Source organism: Panthera onca, chromosome E1 (assembly GCF_046562875.1).
Source record: "Panthera onca isolate mPanOnc1 chromosome E1, mPanOnc1 haplotype 2, whole genome shotgun sequence".
Classification (NCBI taxonomy): domain Eukaryota; kingdom Metazoa; phylum Chordata; class Mammalia; order Carnivora; family Felidae; genus Panthera; species Panthera onca.
In genome coordinates, this window is record NC_138352.1 from 53,048,156 (window position 1) to 53,070,088 (window position 21,933).

Here is a 21,933-nt window from a genome sequence, read left to right on the forward strand (position 1 = left end):
GCATTTAAAGGGGACGCGGCGGCAGCCCGTGGGGGGTGGGGGGGGGAGATGGGGGGCAGGTGGAGGGGACGGCCCAGACGCACATCATCCACGGCCCCTCGGGACTGGAGGGACTCGTGAGCCGGAGCCCAGAAATCCGGGGGTGGACAAGACACCGCGTCCCCTCCAATTCCCGTAAGCACCCCTTAGCCCATCCTGCGCCCAGATACCTCAGCTAGCCCCTCTCCCCCACTCTTTGCACTCCAAACTAAGCCGGGACAGACCTCTGCCGCCGCCGCTCCCCGCGTGAGTCCTGCGCTCCCGGAGGTATAGGGGAGGGCTGGGGTCCCAGTGCGGGGTGGGGGCTGTGTGGAGTTTGAGGGCGCTCCTTCACGCGTGTCAGTGGGGGGAGCCCCTGGAGCGGAGAAATGAGTCCTCCTTCTTCCTGCTACCCCGGGAACCTCGTGCCCGGGTAGCCCTCTGTCCCCTACTCGGGCAAAGCGAAGGAATCTGTGCCCCCCCCCTTGCTCCCCGCCACCCACGAGCCCCCCTGGGCTCCCCGAGCTGCGCACCCCCCCCCCGCCCCGCATTGGAGCGAAGCACCCGCCAGCTGGGGGTGTGCCAGAGTGCCTGCTTTCCAGCCACCTCTAAAAATATCTCTCCCCCCACTCCACCGGCAGCTGCCACCTCCCTGTCCACTGAGGATCCCCTTCCAGCTTGTCCACCCAAGCAGGGTGAGCCCAGAGGAGGCTCCTGGTCTCAGCTTCTGCACCGACACCGGGGCTACAGGTCATCACGCCAGCTAGTCAGAACAGTAAGCTCACAGCTCAAGGGGGTCTCCGGGGCGATAGGGGACGCTCTCTGGCTGCCGCTGTCCCAAGAGCCACCAGGGACTCCTAAGTTCTAATCCTGAATCTGACGCTGTGCGACCTCCAGGATGTTAGCTTGACCTCTCTGGGCCTCGGGTTTTTTCCTATTTGCTGCTGGTGGTAGCGAGAAGGAAGAGACCATGGTGACGTTGGGAATACTGCCCGGGAAAGGGAGAAAACCTCAGCTTAGTTGTGACATCCAATTCCTAGTGATTGATACCAGAAGGTTCGGTCTTGGGCAGGGGGCTTGTCACTATGATATCTCCAGGGTCCTCACTCCCCACCCCCATCCCTCTCCGGCACATTTCCTGGGGGAAACTGTCCCCAAAGCCTGTCCTGTGAGCTCCACCCATTCATTAAGAGGGGACTTTCAAACTTAGGGCCCATGCCAAAGAGGGGCCTGTTTCCCTGCCCCATCTGCCACCCCATTCCCACAAATGTCATCTATAAGCATTTGTTGTAAAAGGCAGGAGGGAGCAAGGAGGAATCCGGCGATCTGATACGGAATCGGGTAGGCAGGCACCGCTTTTCGAGGGGACTAGAATGTGGACCCCCTGCCACCCTTAACAAAACCCCCTCTCTCCTCTCTCTGCTCTAGCCATCTGGAGAAGCTCAGAGACCCCATCTCCCTTTTCTCTGAGGGACTCTTTTTGGTGACCACGAAAGAATTTGGTCACTTAGGACAAAGCTGCCAGAGGTGAGTTCGCTTTTTGAACGTCATGAGAATGAGATCCCAGGAGGGCCTGGGACCCTCTGCTTGCTGTGGGGGTAAGGGTTGGGGGTTGGGGGGTGGCTGCCTGGCCCTGCTCAGCTTCCGGGGGAAGAAACCCAGGATGCCTGGCTTTCTGCTCTGGGGAACGAAAAGAAACAGAGGCAGTTCACCAAACAGTAAATATTCAACTCATTTTCCCTGAATAGATGAAATGTATCGTTTGCTCTGATGCATAAGTTTTGTACACAACTGAAAATCGGTAGAATATTCTACCAAAAAAAATTTTTTTTTTTTGAAGAAAGAGAAACAAGGGGCAACCGACACAAGGAGACCCTTTTCTATGGGATGAAAGTTGCTCTCTGCTTGAGCGGCCTGTGTTCTTTTTGTATCTTTGTATTTCCCGCTCACTTGTCTCCCCGTGCCCAGCGCGGCACGTGTCTGTGTCTGACCCTGCTTGTTTCTACCACGGGAGGGGTATCCCTTGACCTTTCTCCACCAATGCACTAGGCCTGGGGACGGACACGGGATATCAGGCAGGCTTCTGGAAGGTTGGAACTCCCTCCAGATAGGGCCTGGGGACACCCCTCCCATCCTCCAAAACATGCCATTCCAACGTCCCCATGCCTCCCTCCCCTTCCCCCCCCCCATCTTCTTGATCCCTTCCCCCCAACTGCTTCCCTTTTTTGCCCCCTGCCCCATCCGGCTTCGGCTGCCTTTCCCAATTCCTAGATTAAAAGTTCTTAAGGGAAAGGCTGAGACCCACATCCATCCCTGTCATAAGGGCTCAGTGCACGTATGGTTCAGGAATGGGGGGGTGGGATTGGGGTGGCTCGAGGTGATACGGCCTGTCCCTCTGACCTGTGTCCTGTTGCTGGGATGTCCCAGTCTCTGTCTTGGGGGCAAGAGGTTCTCCCTGATGTTCTGGGATGATCTGGGGTGAGTGTCACCTTGACAAAGTCAGGGGTTTCCAGTGTCATCCGCTGTCACCACCAGAGGGCAGCAACCAGCCAGACACTTGTTCTTTTGCGCGGCTAGTCGTGGGTTCTCAATATTTTTCCAGATCTGGCCCAGCTTCTTCTAGTCGCTCATTCAACCCCAGGGGCAGAGCGGAGGGATGGGGCATGGGGAGGCAGTGGGAGCTGTAGGTGGCATCCTCTGTAGCCGAGTTGGTGAAACCCCCACAAAGCTAAACCGTGTCCCCAGAGCCACACAGCAAAGCCCCGCAGAAATTCCAAACTGACTCCCGGCCGATGGCCAAGCTCTGAAGGCACCAGGGAGGCCAGTCTCTGATCACCTGTGATGCCCAGGGGTCCTGTTGCCCCACCCCCGGCCACCTGTGGTACAATGAGCCTGGTCACCTGCCCCTCCCCCTTTAAGGGCAGAGAGCACGCAAGGCTGTGGCCAGCAGTTCGTGAACCAGGCTCCCCGTGGAAACAGCACAGCCTGGGGCACGTTCACCTCAGACGCCAAGTTCTCGTTTCGCGATCTGTCTTTGCCACTTACAGTGAGTGACCTTTATGTCGGTTAACCTCTCTCTGGGTCTCCGATAATGTCACCTTTAACCTCTCGAATGTTGCCGGGGGGGGGGGGGGGGGGGGTTGTGAAGACGATGTCTCGCAAGGGCTTGGCCGCCTGGGAGAACTGTGTCTATTTGAGGGGTTTTTACGGAGCCCCTGGGGGTGGTTCATCCTCAGCAGAGGAGACGGAAGCAGGCCATCATTCATGGTGGAAACAAAGCTAGCTGCGGGCACCCTCCAACAGACCTTGTGTGGTTGTCAGGAGCTCTGGACGACGGCTGGAGGCCCCACAGAGTCCCTGCAGGCGGTGCCCAGGGTGATGTACCAACGATGAGTGGGTGTTTTCCAGTTGCTGGCCTCCGATGCCTGTCTAGGGTAAGTGGGTCCCTCTGGGGATTTCTCAGGATGAGGCCTCAGCCCCCTTCCCCTGCTGCGGTGGAAGCAGCCCTATCCAGCCCCTTTCTGGCCTATCCTCGTCTCTCCTGGGCCTCCACTAATCCCTGGAAATTTCCATCCCAGGTGTGGGGGCCTGAGGCTTTATTTACATCGTCAACTCCAGGGATCCGGGGCCCCTGAGACTCCCAGATGGAAGTCAGTGAGACCAGAGGGTGACCCCAGGGACGAGTTCAAAGGGACAGTTCTATTAGGGAGGCAGAGAGCTAGGTTCACATCCCAGCTCCGAAACTGAGACCTTGGACTTCTGTTTCACAAGGCGGGCCGGGCCAGAAGCATCACAGGAATATCAGAGAGCGACTTAGGAAGAAACCAGAAGGAAGAGTGGGCCCGTCTGGACTAACTGGGGTGGGAGGCCAGGCGGGAGAAAGGCAGCGTGGGGGATATTCTGAAGCTGCACGCGATTTGCTCTCTGCCACCCGGTCATGTACCGCGGCGGGCAGGCAAGGTGGCGGGGACAGGCCTCTGAGGACTTCTGCGGTCTCCATCTGCTTGCCTTTCTTTGTGCCTCACACATGCCCTGTTGTCCCCTATCCTCTCCCATGTCCTCTGGAGGTGGGGGGCGCTGGCCCGAGGCCCCCACTTCCTGGAGCCCCCATCCCCACTCTGTCTCCCTGTCCGGTCCGCCTCTAGGCTCCCCTGGCACGACCTCCTCCTAGCCTTCTCCTTCCCTGCCAGGCGCCCGCCCCCTTCCCCTTCCCCTCTGCCTTTTCAGCCACGCTGCTCTCTTTCCTCTCCCTCACCTGTCTCCCAGGTATGTCTCAGCCTGGCTCGGGAAGCTCCTACCTCCCCAGGCCCCACTGCTTCTCTTGGTGCCCACTTCCTTCGGACTCTGGCAGAAACCCCACCCGCTGACGTGTTCCTCCCAGGGAATTGGCAAGTGATTAGTGACAATGAGCTGTCAGCACAGGGCCCTAGAAACTCCCTGGAGAAGCAGTGTCCCATCCTTGGACCCCCGCTAGCCACAGCGCCCAGAGAGCCGTCCTGGGTCACCTCGCCGGCCTGGTTATTCCAAGAGCTAAACTTCAGTTCTCTGGCAGCCCTTAGCTCCTATGGAGGCTCAAGGACCTGGCATTCGCAATCCACATGCCTTGGATGATACCAACAGTGTTCCCTGGCGCCTGGCTCCTTATTGTCCACAGTCCCATCGAGGGGACACGGCCCAAAAAGGGAAGGAGGAGGCTGCTTCAGTGGGATGAGCGCCCAGCCTCCCTTGCCTGTGTTTGTCAGGGAAGAAGGGTGCGGAGAGGACTCCACACCACCAACCGGGGTCCCTGGGAGCCTCCAGAACGGCCTCGTCCAGAAACCTCCCCAAAGGAGTGACCCGTTGGAAGCTGCTCTTCCCCTCTTTTAAGCTGACCCCGTTAAGTCTCAGTGGCCCCAGATGAGAGTAGCAGAGACAGGTGCCAAGGACGCCCTCCTGGGGTCCGGAGGAGGATGGTCTTCTGAGGCCAGACGCCCGGCACAGTTCGCAGAGAGGTGCCGACGGGGTGGGCAGGGAAGGCTGGGGAGAGGGCGGCGGCGTTGGGGACTCCGCCCAGCTTAACCAGCCTTGGGTCCTCCTCAGGTCTTGGATGTGCCAGCGCCTCTGGCCGTGGCCCGCTAACCAGCCTCTCCCCGGCCGGCTCGCGCCGCGCCCCCTCTCGCTTGCTCCCTCCTCCTCCTCCTCCTGCTCCTCTCCCCCCTGCTCCCAGGACGGCGGGATGGCGGCGCAGGGCGCGCCGCGCTTCCTCCTGACCTTCGACTTCGACGAGACGATCGTGGACGAAAACAGCGACGACTCGATCGTGCGCGCCGCGCCGGGCCAGCGGCTGCCCGAGAGCCTGCGGGCCACCTACCGCGAGGGTTTCTACAACGAATACATGCAGCGCGTCTTCCAGTACCTGGGCGAGCAGGGCGTGCGGCCGCGGGACCTGCGCGCCATCTACGAGGCCCTGCCCCTGTCGCCCGGCATGAGCGACCTGCTGCAATTTGTGGCCAAGCAGGGCTCCTGCTTCGAGGTCATTCTCATCTCGGATGCCAACACCTTCGGCGTGGAGAGCGCGCTGCGCGCCGCCGGCCACCACGGCCTGTTCCGCCGCATCCTCAGCAACCCGTCGGGGCCCGACGCGCGGGGGCTGCTGGCGCTGCGGCCCTTCCACACGCACAGCTGCGCGCGCTGCCCCGCCAACATGTGCAAGCACAAGGTGCTCAGCGACTACCTGCGCGAGCGGGCCCACGACGGCGTGCACTTCGAGCGCCTCTTCTACGTGGGCGACGGCGCCAACGACTTCTGCCCCATGGGGCTGCTGGCGGGCGGCGACGTGGCCTTCCCGCGCCGCGGCTACCCCATGCACCGCCTGATCCAAGAGGCGCAGAAGGCCGAGCCCAGCGCCTTCCGCGCCGGCGTGGTGCCCTGGGAGACGGCCACCGACGTGCGCCTCCACCTCCAACAGGTGCTGAAGACGTGCTGAGGACCGCGGCCTGCAGGGGGCGCCCGGGCGGAGAAGGGGGCGGGGTGGGGGCGGGGAGATCGGGAAGTACAAAACCTAGTTTTCCTACTCCCTTTTCCCTTTCGCCTTGGTATGTCCCTCCGGGAATTTCGGGAACTCCGGGCTCGTCCACCTGGGGGCCGGGGGAGAGAGTTCGGAGCCGTCCCTATCTATGCAGTTAACCCGGCTCGGCCGCCCCCCGCCCCGACCCAGTTCCACTGCAATGTTAAATTCTGGAGTCGGGCCCCCCACCGGGGTGGTGCGCATGCCTGGAAGGCAGCCGTGTTTTCCAAAAAGACCTCGCCCTCCGAACGGAGAGGCAGGGGTTCCCTGGCGGGGTGGGGGAAAGGAACATCTCCCACTGCTTTCACTGCTGCCTTGGGCCGCGAAACCTTCCCTCTCCCCCAGTCTTCTCTCAAGGGGACCCCGGTCCCGAAATCCTCCCGGCCGCGCCGCAGTCCCGGCGGGGAGAGAGGAAGCCCTCTGCCGAGGGCCTCAGGCCTAAATCTCGCTTCACCTATTGCGTCCCCACACTACACCCTTTTTCCTTTTTGCCCCCCTTCCCGCGCCCGCCCTGCCAGCCTCCCCAAAGGGGGAAGGAAAAAAAAAAAAAAAAAAAAAAAGCCGGAGGGAACAGTCGCCTCCTGGTGGTGGAACGAGGTAGCGCACAGTCCGGCTCGGGTCCTTCCAGCCAGGGACCTCGCCGCGCGCGACGGTGTCTCCTCCTCTCACCCCAGCCTCGTCTATGCAGCAAAAGACCAGGGACTTTACCAAAGTCGCCCCGCGGGCTGAGCCCTCTGCGCCCCCCTCCTCCCGTATGGAACAGAAAGCCATGATGTTTTCAAGCAGAGCCAGCGAAAGCCAAGCCCCTCCTCCCTCTTTGGTGTTCTACCGCTATAAAGGAGGTGAAGGGCAAAGAGCTGACTGAGGTCTCTCGCGCCGGTGTCCGGAGGGTGAGGGTGAGGCGACCCCTGCTCCCAGAGAGCCCCACGTCAGCGGGGGAATTGGTCCCCACTCTGGGAAGAGCGCCCGGCTCGGGCAGCCCAACCCGAACAGTAACACAGCGAGCAACGGGCCAAAAAAGGAGATTCAGTCAATGCAGAGGGGGCACCAGGGGGCTGGCGTAGGGGCCACCTCACGAGGACGGAAGAGACGGGGACAGACTGCTGCCAGCGGCAGCAGAGTGGGGGCTCAGTAATGAGCAGGAGCCTTTAACTCCCTCCTCTCTGGGCCCCCAGCCCTGCGGGGCAATCACCAGGAGGTCATCAGAGTTTTATTCAAAGTTGGCACTCAGTGCTGCATGGAGGGGTGGGTCTTCTGTGGACAAGATCACCAAAGTCCTTGGCTTCCGGTTCTTTCCTGTCTGCGGCAGGCCTTCGGATACATCCCTTCTCTCCCCAGGACCCCTTCCCACCACCGAAAGGAGGGGGAAGGGGCGGGCACAGCTCACAGGTGGGCAGGCCGGGTCCCGCCTTGACTCTGGAGCTGACTTTGCACTGGAGCTCAAGAGGCTCGCAGCGCAGTGCTCCGGGCGGGAGCTCAGAAAGCCCCAGGCTGTCAGCAGCTGGGCTCCACGTAGTTCCCTGGGAAGAATCCAGTCCCCTCCGAGCTGACGCCCTCACACCAGCCATCGGAGTAGCGGCGTGTGATGCAGATGACGGTGCCCTTAGAGAAGGAGAGTTCGTTGTCCTTCTGGCGGGTGTATGGGTACAGCGTCACCACTGCAGGGCGGGAGGAGAGGGTGCCGTGAGACGCGCCTCTTGCCTTACCATGGGGGGGTGCAGGGGCCCCTGGACGGGATTCCAGGCAACGTCTAGGGGAGGCGGCTGCAGGGAGTGGGATGGGGGCGGGGGGGGGGGAGTGTCTTCTCCAAAACTCTTGGGACCCCTCCCCAGCCGGATTACTATTCAGTGCCGGGCCAGCTGCCTGTCTGTCCAGCTTGGTTCACCACTCCTGGGTGAACGTTCGGTCAGCTCATCAGAAAATAGGGTGTGTGTGTGTGTGTGTGTGTGTGTGTGTGTGTGTGTAGCAGGCTCACACCCTTGAAGATTCTAGAGTATTAGGGGTGGGGGGATCCCTAGTCCCGGGAGTCAGGTACCTTTCTCCAGGTATGCGGCAGGGACCCAGCTAGGCTCCTCTGGCCCGAAGCCTGGTGGGGGCAGATGTGGCAGTCCCAGCTCATGGACGTCCAGGGGTGGAGGAGGGGGCAGGTCCAGGGGCAGCTCTGGTGCTGGGAGGGGAAAGCAGAAAGCCTGCAAATATGCACCGGGAACCCCCTCCACTGGCCCCAGAAAACTTCACTGTTCGGAAGCAAGGCTCCAGGATCTACCCATCGGAGGTCATCTTTCTGCAGCCTTCCACCACCACGGTCCCCCCCACCGGATCTCTAGAATGCAGTCGGCGCTCAGCAAACACAAAAATACTGAGCAGTGTAGCTCTGCCACTGAGCTGGGTGACCCTGGGGCAAGCGACTTAATTTAACCTGTCAGCCCCGACTGCACCTGTTAAGTCAGAGTGTGAACACCCTCGTAGGGCTGTTAAGGTCAAGCGAGAAAATGGAGGGGGAGCTTGAACACAGAGCCCGGTAGAAAGCAGGCGCTGAGTTGAGGCGAGCCAATTCCAGGCAGAGGGATAGGGGTGGGGTGGGGTGGGGTGTTAGGAGGTGAGAAGAGACCCCCCCCCACCCCGCCCCCGACAGTGGAGCCAGGAGAGAGCGGGGCTCCTTACCCAGCAGGGGCAGGGACACTTCCTCCAGCGGAGGGGGCGGCAGGAAGACTTCCGTGGTGGCCGGTGGAGGAGGCGGAGCCACGGGGCTGGGGAGAGGTGGGGGTGCTGCCTGCCCCTTGGTCGCGGACACCCCACCCACACCTTCGGCGCTGCTGAAGTCCAGAGAAAGCGGGGCTCGGCTAGGTTGGGGGACACCTCCCCTAACAGCATCCCCCAGCTGGCCCCGCCCCTCCAGTCGTTAGCCCCGGGGCCTGTGATGAGAGTCCTCTGGACCCTAGTAGTCCCCCTGACAACCGGTAGGGGGCCCCCTCAACCCCCTCACTGGGACTTGTGGGGCTCACCCTGCAGAGGCCAGGGAAGAGGCAGACGAGGCGGCGGAGAGCTTGCCGTCGGGCACCACAGGGAGCTGCACCGGCTCCGGGATCCGCGGTGGCCTCCTGGCGGCGGAGGGGAGGGGTGCCGTCAGGGGAGCCGGGAAGGCTTCCGGGGCGAGCGGGGGTCGGGTACCGGGAGGAGGAGGGGGGCAGCTGGCGGAGGAGGAAGTTTGAGGATGGCGAGGCCTCACCCCAGGGTGGCGGAGGCGGGCGTCGCAGGCGCCTTGATGCTCTTTCGAGAGAGGGTCCCCGTCCGTGACAGCTGCGTGCTCAGATCCTGCGGGGGGGTGGGGGGGGGAGGAGGGGAGGAGGAAGCAGGGGACAGGGCTGACGTCTATGGGAACCCCTCCCCAGTACCCTCCCTGGTCCCAGAAAGGAAATGAGGGAGAGGCACCGAGAACTGGGAGGGAGAGCGCATTCACAGCAAGTTCCCACTTCCACTTCCCAGCCCCCTCTCCCACCCCCCCCACCCCCGCCCCCCACGCCCGGCTCGCTGTTGCCTGGGCCCCAGGCCTCTAGTCCGGGGCCGCAGGCCCGACGGAAGCCTGAGCAGACGCGGTCTGACGGCCACTTCCTCCACCCAGCCTAGCATCCGCACCTCGCACCTCGCTCCCCAAAGCATCTCCGTGGCCAGCTTGGTGGTCTCTAATTCTGATAGATCCTAACCCGGCAGGCGCGCGCTCGGGGCTCAGGAGGTGGGGTGGGGGCGGAGGGGACCATCACACTTAGCAATGTCCCACCCGTCATTTGGTGGGCCTGCAGAGCTGGCTTTGGGCAGCTCAGGACAGAGAGGGGCAGGGCGTTTAAAGTGCACACAGGGCAAGGGCGAGCCCACACGTTACTGGTGGGGTGTCGCCAAGTCCGCGGACCTGGGGAACGCTGCCCTCTGCTGTACTCCGCGAGGCACGAGACAAAAAGGACCCGAGCTGAGGCGCAAAGAAAGAATCGGAGCTGGACAATGAGGAGAGCTCACTGGTGGGGAGGCCTGGTGGCTGGAGGAGGGAGTGCCCTCTCGAGACCCCTTTTGGGGGAGACGGGCCGTTAAGGGTGTTAAGAGGTCCTTTAGATCCAGGGGAGCCTTAAGCTGGCCTGGCATGTTGACGAAATGGACCGTGTGTGTTCTCCCCCCTCTCAGGAGATGAGCTAAGCAGAAAATGTCAGTGGCCGTGCTCCCCTGGCTTCGCAGGTCCCCTCTGAGTGGCCACATCCCTGCCCCTTCCCACCCCCACAGCAGCCCCCGGGGTGAGTGCTCTGCACGGTGACCTCAAACCTCCAGACAGAGGAAGTTGCTGTTCTCTGTGTGTGGCTGGGGAACGATTCTCATGCACGCCCCTGACATCCTCCCTTCCCCTCTTCCCCTTCACACCCACCCAGCCCCCACGGAAGGGGGTTGCTCGGACCCCACCCTCAGCAGACCATCTGGGGACAGGGTTAAAGGCGGCCATGGAGGGAGGGGCCGGGAAGGAGGGGGAGGGGGCTCGGAGAGTAGGGGTCCATCTAAGGTGATGGCTGCAGAGAGTGAGGGGAAAAAAAGGGCTGCGGGTTGGGACAAGAACATGGTCGTGGAAGAGAACTGGGGGCCCGGGGAGAAGGGAGACACGGAACAGGAGAGGGTGGGTTGTGGGGAAGAGGAGGGGCCCTCTCTCTACCTTGATCCCATGGCCAATGTCATCCAGGCAGCCAAAGTTGAGAGGTCTCCGGTAGTAAGGCGTGAGGGGAGGGAGGCTGTCGGGGGCGATGACTTTCTGGCCAGGGGGCAGCCGCTGGACAGTGGCTAAGGTGCCGATCTCCCTTCGGGCCACCTTCTCCATATGCATACTCACCATCTGCCACGACAGGGGTTGAGGGGACAGAGGGGGGAGGTGGCCTCCGCCCCAGTGCCCTTCCTCTGAAGGGAGGAGGAGGCTAGAGACTTGGGGTGGGGGTGGGGACCATGGGAGGCCGAGAGATCCAGAGAAAGAGTACATTTTCTCCCCCCCCAGGCCACGCAGCATTTGGGAAAAGAGTTGCCAGGGGAGGAAGGAGCCACTTTGGAGAGACTTCCTGCTGGAAGAGCATGAGGGTTATTATTAGCTGGAGCAGGATCCAGCGGAAAAGAGAAAACCCGGCATCCCTGCAGATGCTGGGAGGAGACCGGAGCCCCGGGTTGGCTCGGTAGCGGAGGTGGACGGTGTGGCCCACGTGGAGGGGGCGGAGAATCGAGGCTGTATCAGCTGACTCTCTTGGGGGGACGGATAAGTGAATTCGCTTCCTCTTGGAATGTTCTGTGGGGCAACTCACAGCATCCAGAGGGTGGGAACTCCGGTCCGCGGAGCGGGGGGGGGAGGGGGAGAGGAAAAGACACACCCCGCCGCGAACACGTGGGTGATGGGCAAGCCAGGCTGATGTGCCAGTGGATCTGAGCGTGTTGTTGATGGGGCAATTCCTCCGCCAGGGATCCAGGAAGGAAGGAGGAGGGTGAGTGTGCTAGATGGGCGGGGGGCCACTGTCTCGTGGTGGCATTGTCTTCAGGGCTGAAGACGGCCTTGCCCAGCAAACACTTCGGGTCTAGGACAACTTAGCCCGTTACCACCCCGGGGTCGAGATGCAAACAAGGCCCCTCTTCCTCTTTCTTGTCCTGTACGGCCAACCGGGGTTGGTCAGGCCTGCTGCCTACGGCGCCGGCGAGAATTCAGAGCAGGAAAAGGCTCTGCCTTCAAGGAGTTCCTAGTCTGGGAGGGCGGCAAGGCCCAGCACGGAGACATAACCAGAGAGGAGGAGGCTCAAAATGCTTGGGAAGCGCCAGGCTTCTGTGGTGGAGGAAGGCATTTGGAGGAAGGCGAGAAAAAGTATTCGCCAGAGGAAGTGGCCGAGCAGGGGGCGCTGAAGAATGGGGGGCCGGTGCAAGAGGCCCTCCGAAACGCCCCTTACCTGGCCCAGCGTGTTCACACGGGCTTCGACCTGCCGCAGGGAGGCCGCCTGTAGGTCCAGCATCCGCAGAGTGTGTCCGGCCAGGTTGCCTACTTGATAGGCCACACTGGCCAGAGCCTGGGTGGTGAAGGCCATGGTCTCCTCCAGCGCCCTCCGCTTGTCTGTGGCCTGAAACACACACGGCCCCGGTCTGAGGCCAGCCCAAGGATTCCGCTGGATCCTTGGCTGGGCGGGTAGGGTGGGAGAGGGTGGAGGGAATGTGGGGGCTGAACTGGGAGAAAGCGGGAACGCTGGAGGTTTGCCGTGGTTTCCGTAAGAATGATGGTGTAGGAAGAGGGGCTCGGGGACATTAGGGGAGCGAACGTGCAGCCCTGAGGAATGGGTGCAAGGGGAGGGAAAGATATCCCTCCTGGAAGAGACGGGCTGAAGATGGACCCCACCACCTCCTGAGGACCTTTGGGGATAAAGGGGGAAATGGAGAAAGGAAAGGGGAGGCTAGTACTGGCTGGAAGAGACGGTCTCAAACTTAAGAAGCAACCAACTGACATCAGGCCCCACCCCAGACCTTCCTTTCTTTCTTTTTGAAAGAGAGAGAGAGACAGAATGTGAGAGACAGGGAGGGGCAGAGAGAGAGGGAGACACAGAATCCGAAGCAGGCTCCAGGCTCCGAGCTGTCAGCCCAGAGCCCGACGCGGGGCTCGAACCCACAAACCGTGAGATCATGACCTGAGCTGAAGTGGGAAACTTAACCGACTGAGCCACCCGGGTGCCCCAATCCCAGCCGTTCTAACCAGAAGCCCTGGAAATGCGGTCAATGAGTCTGTGCCTTTAAAAGCTCCCCAGGTGACTCTCGGGTTTCTTGTTTTTCTCCAGTCCGCGGGGTGGTGTTTGGGAACCAGTGACCTAGTCCATTTTATAGACAAGGAAACTGAGGCCCAGAGACGAGTGACTTCATTCATTCATTCCCTCAGAGTATTGGGAACAATACACTGATAATCCGGTAAATCTAGACTTCCAACCATGGCCTATATAGGGCCCCACAGGGTGGGCTCTGCTTTTCTGTCCCCCCTCATCCCTTGCCACCCCCTCTCACGCACCGCCCCCCTCCATGCACATTGGCCATTAGGTTCCTGTTCCTGATCAAGCTAAGATTGTTTCTACCTCAGGGCCTTTGCACTTACTGTACTTATTTCCAGGACCCTTGTTGTTAAGTCTCAGCTCCTTAGAGACATATTTTGTTACCACCTTAAGATTCTCCTAGCCTATTTCTGTATTGGCTCTCTTCCCTGTTTCCCCTGTAGCCTTTTCCTCATAGCACCTAGCACTGTCAGAAATGATTGATCTATTTACTTTATTACCTGGCTCCCCCTCCCATCCGCCCTCCCATACACTAACACGTAAGCACGGTGAAGGCAGAGAGCCTGTCTGTTTTATTCTGTACCCTACCCCGGAATAGTGCCCAACGCACAGACGAGATTTAATAAATACGCGTTTGTGAGTTAAGTAATGAATTGTGACCCCAAACACTTTCTGGGCATCTCCTTAGTGCATGGCAGGCGCTGTGCCAGGTGCTGGCCGGAGTCATACTGCCAGTCAGCCGTGGAACGGTGGGCAGGGAATGGCCGAAGACAGAAGAGGGTTTTGCTTGTTTGTTTGTTTGTTTTGTCTTGCTTGTTTTGTTTTGTTTTCAGTGCCCAGTCAGACCACGGGCACTGGAGCAAAACTTCTCTGGTTACTTGGTTCCCCACGCAGCTTCCTCATCTCAGGTCAGATCATGACACTGCTGTGATTTAGCCTGTCCCCCTCTCTAGGGGGTAGGGGTGAGTCCAGGGCAAGTCTGGGCCAGGCCCGAGCACTGACGGACAAGGACGCACCATGCTGCCCCCTTGCTAAAGGCCCTTGCGTGCTCCTCAGGGCCCGACGGCGGAGAGAAGGCGTAGAACCCATTAGAGCAGGATGCCTCCAGGGTGGCCTGAGCCAGGCTGGAGTCAAAGGGCAGGCCCAGATCCTTGTGGGCGGCCCTTCCCTGCCTTTCTGTTCCAGCAGCTAGATACTCATTTGCCCAGAGTTTATACCTCATCAGCGTATGTAACCAAGAGCCTTGAAAAGGCGAAGAAATCAACCTGAAATCAACCTGGGGTGTTTAAACCAGAAAGGATAGCAGGTCTAGTTTCTAGTTCAAGACCTTTCTTTAACAGGTGAGGACACAAAGGCCCAGAATGGGGCAATGACGACTCCTCCTTGGTCCCCACCCAGATTCCTCCCCCCAGGTCCCCTGCTAGGACCGATGTGTGGAACGGTTAGCCCAGATAGCACAGTGTCTGCTTGGGCCCAGCTCTGGGAGGCTGGGGCCTGGATACCTGCTGACCCCTGGTTTGGGCTTGGCCCACAGTCGGGCCTGGAGGTACGCAGGTGTGAGATCCACCTTCATGGCCCGCTGCTTATTCATGATGCAAATTACCTTGTCTGTAAACTCAGTGGACTCTGACCGAGAACTCTGCAGTTGACCCCAGCCTGCCCTCCCCCATTCCCCACGGGTTTCCTGACACCTGGTTGGGGCCTTGGGGCTGAGGGAGGCCCAAGGGCATGGGAACCAGGCCTGGTTTAAGAGCACTTCTGAGGGGCGCCTGGGTGGCTCAGTCGGTTGAGCGTCCGACTCCAGCTCAGGTCACGATCTCACAGTCCGTGAGTTCGAGCCCCGCGTCGGGCTCTGGGCTGATGGCTCGGAGCCTGGAGCCTGCTTCCGATTCTGTGTCTCCCTCTCTCTCGGCCCCTCCCCCGTTCATGCTCTGTCTCTCTCTGTCTCAAAAATAAATAAATGTTAAAAAAAAAAAAAAAAGAGCAGTTCTGAGAAGTTGCCCAAGCCCCTCATAGGCATTTGCTCCCCAGACGGAGATGCTCAAAGAGGCCGGGTAAGGTAACCGAGGTCAACTAGTTAGTGAAGGAAGCAGGGGTCCGGGGTCTCTGACCTGGGTCAGGGCTCTCGATGCCCTCGGTATTTTTACAAGGGCCGCTTCACCTCGCTGGAATTGACTTTCATTATCTGCCTGTGCCTTTCATCGTTCCGATGAATGATGATGATGGCAGCAATGGTAATCGTTTCCATTTATCACCCCCCGCCCCCACTAAGGGCCAGGTGCCGGGCTACCTGCTTTGACCATGATCACAACTGAACCCGTGTGACCTTCCCGAAGAAAGGAGTGAGAATCAGAGGGTATCTTGCCACGGGTCCTGCCGCTGGTAGGCGGCGGAGTTAGAAACCGGACTCAGGTCGGGGCGCCTGGGTGGCTCAGGCGGTTGAGCGCCCAACTTCAGCTCAGGGCATGATCTCGAGGTTGGTGAGTTCGAGCCCCGCATCGGGCTCTGTGCTGACGGCTCAGAGCCTGGAGCCTGCTTCGGATTCTGTGTCTCCCTCGCTCTCTGCCCCTCCCCCCACTCATGCCCTGTGTCTCTCTGTCTCTCAAAAATGAATAAACACTAAAAAAAGAAAAGAAAAAAATTGGGACTCGGGTCTCGGTGACCCCTAAATCCCCTGTGCGTGTGGTGAATAGAAGCGAGAACCCATCTGAAAGGGCCTGGGGGTGCACAGAGGCTACAGACAGAACTCCTTCTGCCCTCGTCCAGAAGAGAATGCCCTCCAGCACCACGAGAACCCGGCTGCCTTCCGAGCCACACGGTCCGTGTCCTCCACAAACGGGTCACTCAACATCTCTGCAAACCGATTATTTCTCAGGGTCGCACATTCACCTAGAGGTTTGGGGATGGGCTCTGGAGTCAGAGTTCTGGGTTCGCATCCGGATTCGGCCACCGGCTTGGGGACCTCGGGAAAACGAGCTCGGCTTTCTGAGGCTCAGCCTCCTGGCTGTAAAGTGAGAGCCCCTCTCCCCTCTCAGGACGGGGGGGTGAGGACCCACAGAGGCCATGCGGGCCACATGCCTGTGCAAAGGAAGGGTGCAGAGCGTTTTAACTGCTATTATCATCGACCCTCTTTAATCTGCCATTTTCCCCTAAGCACTTGCTACTTTCATTATTTTTTTTTTTTTCCAACACTTCGACCCCGCCGGGAGGTCCCTGGGCCTTCCAGTGCGAATGAGCTGGCTTTGCCTCATAGGGCATGTCAGGGAAGGGGAAAGGGGGAAAGGAGAGAGCCCGGTTTCAGAAGTCGGGAGGCCGAGGCCGAGCTCTGTCACATCCGAGCTGTGTGACCCTGGACAAATCACCTTGCCTCCCTGAGCTGCTGGCTCTTCACCTACGAAAGAGGAATGACACTACTTGTCTCATAAGGTGCCTACGAGCATTAATGAAAACACAGAGGTGCTCAGTCATTGCCAAGTTTCCCTCGGCCCTCTTCCCTCGGTCCACGAATCTACGTTGAGGGTCTCGGAACAACTATACAATGTAGGGAACTGTTCTAAAACGCCACGATGGTCGTCTTTTGCCGGGAGACGGCTCCCAGCCATCACGTTGTCCTTCCCCTGCCTCTGCGTCAGACCCCGTCTCTTTAACCCAGCCTGGTCTTGAGGTCTGTCTCCTCTCACTCAGATACCAGGGAGAGGCTTCTCTCCCCGGTCTCTCTTAAGTTCACTGTTTGGAGAGTTCTGAGGTCTCACCTGGAGACAGCCTGCGAAAGGAAGGATGACGGCAGCATTTGCATGTGGACGCGGCTTTGGGCCTCTGGGTGCGAGCGGGACCCAGGAAGGAGACGAGTGGCCTGTCCCGGGGCGTCTCTGAGGCTCCCGGAGAGAGGAGGGACCTGGGGGGGGGGGGTGGGCACGGGCTGGGTAGCACAGCACCAGGGCTGAAGTTTCGGGGGCCTGGAAAGAAGCCGGGGCCTGGGGTGGAGTATTTCCCAGCCGGGGCCCAGGACGCGCCAGCACCTGTCAGAATGGCTCCCGTGGTCCTGCCTTGGAGTTGGGCTCCGGGCCCCTCGGGGCCTGTGCCCCGTCTGCCTACCTGCACGTAGTTGTCCACGCAGTAATCGGCGACACGCAGCAGGGCGCTGTGGTTGCCCCGCAGGGCCTCCCGGCCTGTGGGGATCTCAAGTTCCTGCAGTTGCTGTAGCTCGGCCATGGCCCCCCAGCCTCTGGCTGGCTCCCCTGGGAGCCGGCCGGTTTTGCGCCTCACCCTGTGCTTGATTGGTCGCTCTCCCTTCCCCCCCCCCCCCCACCGCTTTTGGTTTCCTCTGCGTGAGAGACCCAAACCTGCTTGCAAAGGGCAGGCGGGCTCATTCCGGGACAAGAGGAAGTGAGTCCCTGTTCCCTGGGCCTGAGACTCTCTGCCCCCTGCCCAGAGGAAGGGGGAAGCCAGGGGCCCCTCTGGGAGCCCAGCCCCCCAATCCCTCCCAGCAGAGGAAGCCAAGGTCGGGGCGCTGTGATTGCTCCCTGGGCCTGGAGAGGAAACTGCTAGGCGGGTGGGGGGTGGGGGTGGGGTGGGAGACGGAGGAGGAAGGGGGCTGGCCTGCTCTGGGGGGATTGGGGAGTGGAGGTGGATTTTCCACTCATGGAAGGGGAGGAAAGGGCAGAGGGTGGGGGTTTCCTTGGGAAGCTCAGGGATGAGTCACCAAGGGCCTGGGGAGTGGAGGGTGGTGAGGCTATGGAGACCAGTCGTGCTGGGGGCCGTAGGGTGTTGAGCAACAGTGGAACACAGCCAGCACAAGAGGAGTTGGCTCAGACACGGGGAAGACACAGCCAGAGGCCCCCTGAGCACCGTTCCCAAGCCTCTGAAGGCTTATGTGTGAAGGAGACCTGGGGCCCATGCCCTGTGCCTGATGGAGGTAAGACGAGATGACACGGGAGGGACTCCGATTAGACAACAGGAAGGAGTTGGCTTTGAGAAGCACCAGGTGTAAGATCCAGATTAGCCAGTGGATTTCAGGAAGCATCGGCGGACAGAGCAGCGAGCTGGTCTCAAGAGGTGCGTGCTTTCCATCCTGCGTGGACAGGGTGGTTGGACTGGAGGCCTGCAGGGCCCTGGCCTGCCCTTAAATTCTTAGCACTCGCAGCTGGGGGTGGGGCTCGGCGTCTGGAGCCGGTGGGGGGGGAGTCAGGGTGGACTCCAGCCTCCTCCCAGCCCCTTCCAGTGTCCCTTGTGTCAACCCAGAGGGAGGAGAAGAAGAGGATCCCTTACTGGCCATATTGGTGTCTCCGGCATCTGCTTCTCGACAGGGTCCCTTTGTCGTGGGACAGGTGTCGGCCTGAGCCGGAGCTCAGGATCTACGAAACAGCATAGCCCTTAGGTGGTTCAGGAAGGAGGCCGAGAGAAATATCAGGATGTGGGCCCCGTGCTCAGCGATTGGAGAGGGAGACCCGCACTCAGGGCTCAGAGGGACACGTGAAGGCCAAGAAGCACGGACCCGGACGTTAGAGGTGGCCGTGGCCCCAAGTGCTGGCAGGCACAGCCTCCTAAGTGAGGAGTCTGTTGTTTGCAGTAAGCAAATGAAGGACTGGACGAGCTGCAAGGAACTTGTGAGGTGTCATCGCAGGGCTCCAGGGGGAGACACCACCATTTCTTGGGTGAGGGACATTAGGAGCTGGTCTAGGACTTGCTTCACCGAGAGGAAAAGGCTCAGAGGAGGCTCAGAGGGAGGGGAGGGGAGGGCTTGGGAGAGAAGACACGGGGAGGGGAGTGTGTTGGGCCGGAGGGTGAGGACTGGCTGTAAGCCAGGAGGGTCACTAAGGGACCAGGGTCGGTGCACGGGGCAGGGTATCTGCTCCAGGGGCAGTGAGGGCTTGGAGGCTCAGGCCAGTGGATGGGCTTAGAACCCTGAGCCCCTGATCAGCTTAGGCATCAGAGGTTTTGGCTTCCAGACCATCTGCTTTATCTGAAGACTTCCAGCTGATAAGCGGGGGAAGCTCAAACACCGTCTTGTCTGAGTCAGGGACTTGAAGTGCACATTCTTTCCGGGCAGGTGAGAGGGGCTGAGGTTGCGCTGGGCTGGGCTTTAGTCTTAGAATTATTCAAGTGAGGCACGTGGCAGGCCTTCCCGATGACCCTGTCGTGATGGTGCTGATTGTAGCAACTATCGTCATCATAATAAATGCTTTTACGATTCATTATGCGCCAGCCAGAGTGTTAAAAATATTTGAGATGCGTTTATTTTCCTAGGACGCGCAAAAATCATACAAGGAGGGGGGGGTACCATCATTATACCCATTTTGCAGATGGGGAGGGGGTGGGAGGGAGTCTAGGGTGTGAATACACAGGGCCTGAGGTGAGGGGCAGGGCAGGGCAGGGAAGAGGGCTCACGGGGACTGCGATCCCAGCTGCGAAATCCTTTCCAGGACCCAGGTGTCCCGGGGGGCAGGATGGCCCAGGAGCTCAGCGAGAAGGACCTGTTGAAGATGAACGTTGAACAGCTCAAGAAGGAAGTGAAGAACACAAGAGTTCCGGTAAGCCTCGTCTTCCCTCCCCTGCCCCTCTTCTCTTCTCCACCACAGCCCGGTCCTTTCGGAGCCGGGACCCCAGGAAGAAGGGACAGACGGTGGGGTGGATGGTGCAGGAGAGGTAGGACACAGAGGGAGGCTGGGGGTCAGCCCCATGGGGGTGGCCAGGAGCGAGGCCCGCGGCCTGGCGGGCCTCCCCAGCTCCGGCCAGGGCCCCTCGGAGGCAAGAACTCACCCCCCCCAGCCCCTGCCTGTCCCTTTGGTCTTTTTCCTCTGCAGCCTCTGTCCCCACCCTTCCCAGGACCTGTTTTCTTGGACCGAGCGAATCATGGATCCCGACAGACAAACAAGGGCTCTAGGGCCACACTTTGTTTCCTCACAGATTTCCAAGACGGGAAAGGAAATCAAGGATTTTGTGGAGGCTGAAGCAGGAAATGACCCTCTTCTCAAAGGCGTCCCCGAGGACAAGAATCCCTTCAAGGAGAAAGGGGGTTGTGTGATAAGCTGACGGCCCTGGGGCCCCCTTGCCCTGAACGTCCGTCCCTCCTCAGCCCCACTCTCCACCAGGACGCGAGTGTCCCCGGACGCCCAGGGAGCCAGGCAGTTTTCACCGTCTCTGGGCCACAGCATGAGTAAAGACACCTGGCCGTGCACTTGGGGGTCCGTTCCCCAACCCCTTCGACTCTCTCCTCCTCCACCTGCTGGGTCACTGCTGAGGTCACCCTCTGAGGAGAGCCTCCTTGGCTCAGCAGCTGGCACCTTGTGCGGTGGGGGTCTGAAGAGCATGCGACACCCTGAGACCCGAGACGGGAATCCTTAGAGACATTTACTCCTCCACAGGGCCGTCCTGTCTTCCCCTCCACTGTCTTCCGCAAACCGGCATTCCTATTCAGAGTAGTTTGGGTTGAGGGCCGGAGTAGGGGGTGGGAGGGGGGGGGTCCTTCTTCTGCGTCGTGTGTCCGATCCCTTGGTCCTCCCCCTAGTCACTTTAGATCGCCCCAGAGGGGCCTGAGGACAAAAAGAGCTTGGCAACTCATGATGTCATGATTTCTTTCATATTCCTTTTTTTATGTTTACTTATTTATTTATTTTGGAGAGAGAGAGAACAAGCAAGGGAGGGGCAGAGAGACAGAGACAGAGACCCAGAATCCGAAGCAGGATCCAGGCCCCGAGCTGTCAGCCCAGAGCCTGATGCGGGGCTCGAACTCACGAACCTGTGAGATCACGGCCGGAGCGCAAAGTCGAACACTTAACCGACTTGAGCCACCCAGGCGCCCCTGTAGTTGAGATTCTTTTTTTTTTTTTTAATTTTTTTTTCAACGTTTTTTATTTATTTTTGGGACAGAGAGAGACATAGCATGAACGGGGGAGGGGCAGAGAGAGAGGGAGACACAGAATCAGAAACAGGCTCCAGGCTCTGAGCCATCAGCCCAGAGCCTGACGCGGGGCTCGAACTCATGGACCGTGAGATCGTGACCTGGCTGAAGTCGGACGCTTAACCGACTGCGCCACCCAGGCGCCCCTGTAGTTGAGATTCTTGAGTGTCTCTTCCGTGCTGGGCACGAGGGGGGAAGAATGACGACGCTCACGTGGCTCCTATTTTCACGGAGTTTAGCGGAGAAGGTGTGCAATTAGGTGCACCTGAGCGGGAGGGGACGTCAAGGGGTCAAGGGCGGTGTAGGGAGGAGCACAGCGCAGACACTCAGGCCTGTGGGCAAGGTCAGCGTGAACTGTTGCGGGCCGGTGGGCAGCGGGGTGGAACCGGGCAGACAGAGGCCCAAGAGGGAGAAGGGGGTCAAGCCTTCAAGAACCTTCTGCGAGCGCAGTCAAGAACTTTGTTCTTCACTCTCATTGCAGCAGAAGGCCTGCGAAGGCATTAAGCAGCCAAGGGACAGAAACTGACTCGCAGAAGGGAGGCTGGACCCCACGAAGGAGGATGCTGATTCCTGGGCCTTGTTAGCAAGGAGATTACGGTCTTAGGGAGCCACAGGCGGACTCACGTGATACAGGGCGCTCAGTGCAACGTGTGGGGGCAGCGGGGGGGGGATGGATGAGGGGACCCAGAGGAGGACAGCCTAATCCAGCTGAATGAGTGAGTTGCATCCTGGGAGGGAAAACAAGGAAAGGCCTCTAGAAGGAGGTGATAGCCTCATGATGTCATGGTTTATTTCATATTCTTTTTTTTTTTATGTCTATTTATTTATTTTGGAGAGAGAGAACAAGCAAGAGAGGGGCAGAGAGAGAGAGAGAGAGAGACAGAGACAGAGACAGAGACACAGAATCCGAAGCAGGGTCCAGGGGGGAACAAGAGAGGGGCCTAGAGCTTTGGAGTTCACAGCTAGAGATGTGGGCTTGGAGGTGAGCAGAGGGGTCTTGGTGTAACCCACCTTCGTCTGCCGGGAGCGGGTTGGCGGGTGTTTGCAGTTAGAAGAAAACGTGTTTGGCAAGATTGAAGGCGGGAAAGCACGGAGACAGAGAGACAATGAAGGAGATGATCACTGGATCTGGGGCGTTGGCCGTCGTAGGTCTAGAGCGGGCA

At 59.9% G+C, this 21,933-nt stretch overlaps 3 protein-coding genes across 15 annotated transcripts; 2 read left to right on the plus strand and 1 right to left on the minus strand.

Moving 5' to 3' along the window:
• The first annotated feature begins 20 nt into the window (after nucleotides 1-20).
• PHOSPHO1 (phosphoethanolamine/phosphocholine phosphatase 1) lies at nucleotides 21-7,112 on the plus strand. Of its 11 annotated transcripts, none has more exons than XM_060646318.3 (7): nucleotides 21-174; nucleotides 660-793; nucleotides 1,447-1,545; nucleotides 2,938-3,064; nucleotides 3,322-3,452; nucleotides 4,285-4,406; nucleotides 5,098-7,112. In XM_060646318.3, exons 5-7 carry the CDS (start codon nucleotides 3,408-3,410, stop codon nucleotides 5,981-5,983), a joined length of 1,053 nt encoding a protein of 350 aa, XP_060502301.3. In that variant the 5' UTR covers nucleotides 21-174; nucleotides 660-793; nucleotides 1,447-1,545; nucleotides 2,938-3,064; nucleotides 3,322-3,407; the 3' UTR covers nucleotides 5,984-7,112. The 11 variants fall into 11 exon arrangements, with proteins under 11 accessions (XP_060502301.3, XP_078293401.2, XP_060502303.3 ...); XM_060646317.3 differs by having other exon boundaries at nucleotides 22-174; nucleotides 3,340-3,452; XM_078437275.2 differs by lacking the exon at nucleotides 4,285-4,406.
• A 99-nt stretch (nucleotides 7,113-7,211) lies between these two features.
• Nucleotides 7,212-17,188, minus strand: ABI3 (ABI family member 3). Of its 2 annotated transcripts, none has more exons than XM_078437269.2 (8): nucleotides 16,966-17,188; nucleotides 12,013-12,180; nucleotides 10,752-10,928; nucleotides 9,294-9,379; nucleotides 9,070-9,165; nucleotides 8,729-8,877; nucleotides 8,100-8,231; nucleotides 7,212-7,722 (listed from the first exon to the last, which is right to left on the minus strand). In XM_078437269.2, exons 1-8 carry the CDS (start codon nucleotides 17,080-17,082, stop codon nucleotides 7,559-7,561), a joined length of 1,089 nt encoding a protein of 362 aa, XP_078293395.1. In that variant the 5' UTR covers nucleotides 17,083-17,188; the 3' UTR covers nucleotides 7,212-7,558. The 2 variants fall into 2 exon arrangements, with proteins under 2 accessions (XP_078293395.1, XP_078293394.1); XM_078437268.2 differs by having other exon boundaries at nucleotides 8,729-8,880.
• Nucleotides 17,189-17,247: 59 nt separating this feature from the next.
• GNGT2 (G protein subunit gamma transducin 2) lies at nucleotides 17,248-20,458 on the plus strand. 2 transcript variants are annotated; one of them, XM_060646329.3, is made up of 5 exons: nucleotides 17,248-17,371; nucleotides 17,634-17,925; nucleotides 18,819-18,919; nucleotides 19,300-19,400; nucleotides 19,777-20,458. In XM_060646329.3, exons 4-5 carry the CDS (start codon nucleotides 19,317-19,319, stop codon nucleotides 19,900-19,902), a joined length of 210 nt encoding a protein of 69 aa, XP_060502312.1. In that variant the 5' UTR covers nucleotides 17,248-17,371; nucleotides 17,634-17,925; nucleotides 18,819-18,919; nucleotides 19,300-19,316; the 3' UTR covers nucleotides 19,903-20,458. The 2 variants fall into 2 exon arrangements, with proteins under 2 accessions (XP_060502312.1, XP_060502314.1); XM_060646331.3 differs by lacking the exon at nucleotides 17,248-17,371 and having other exon boundaries at nucleotides 17,480-17,925.
• Nucleotides 20,459-21,933: the final 1,475 nt, after the last annotated feature.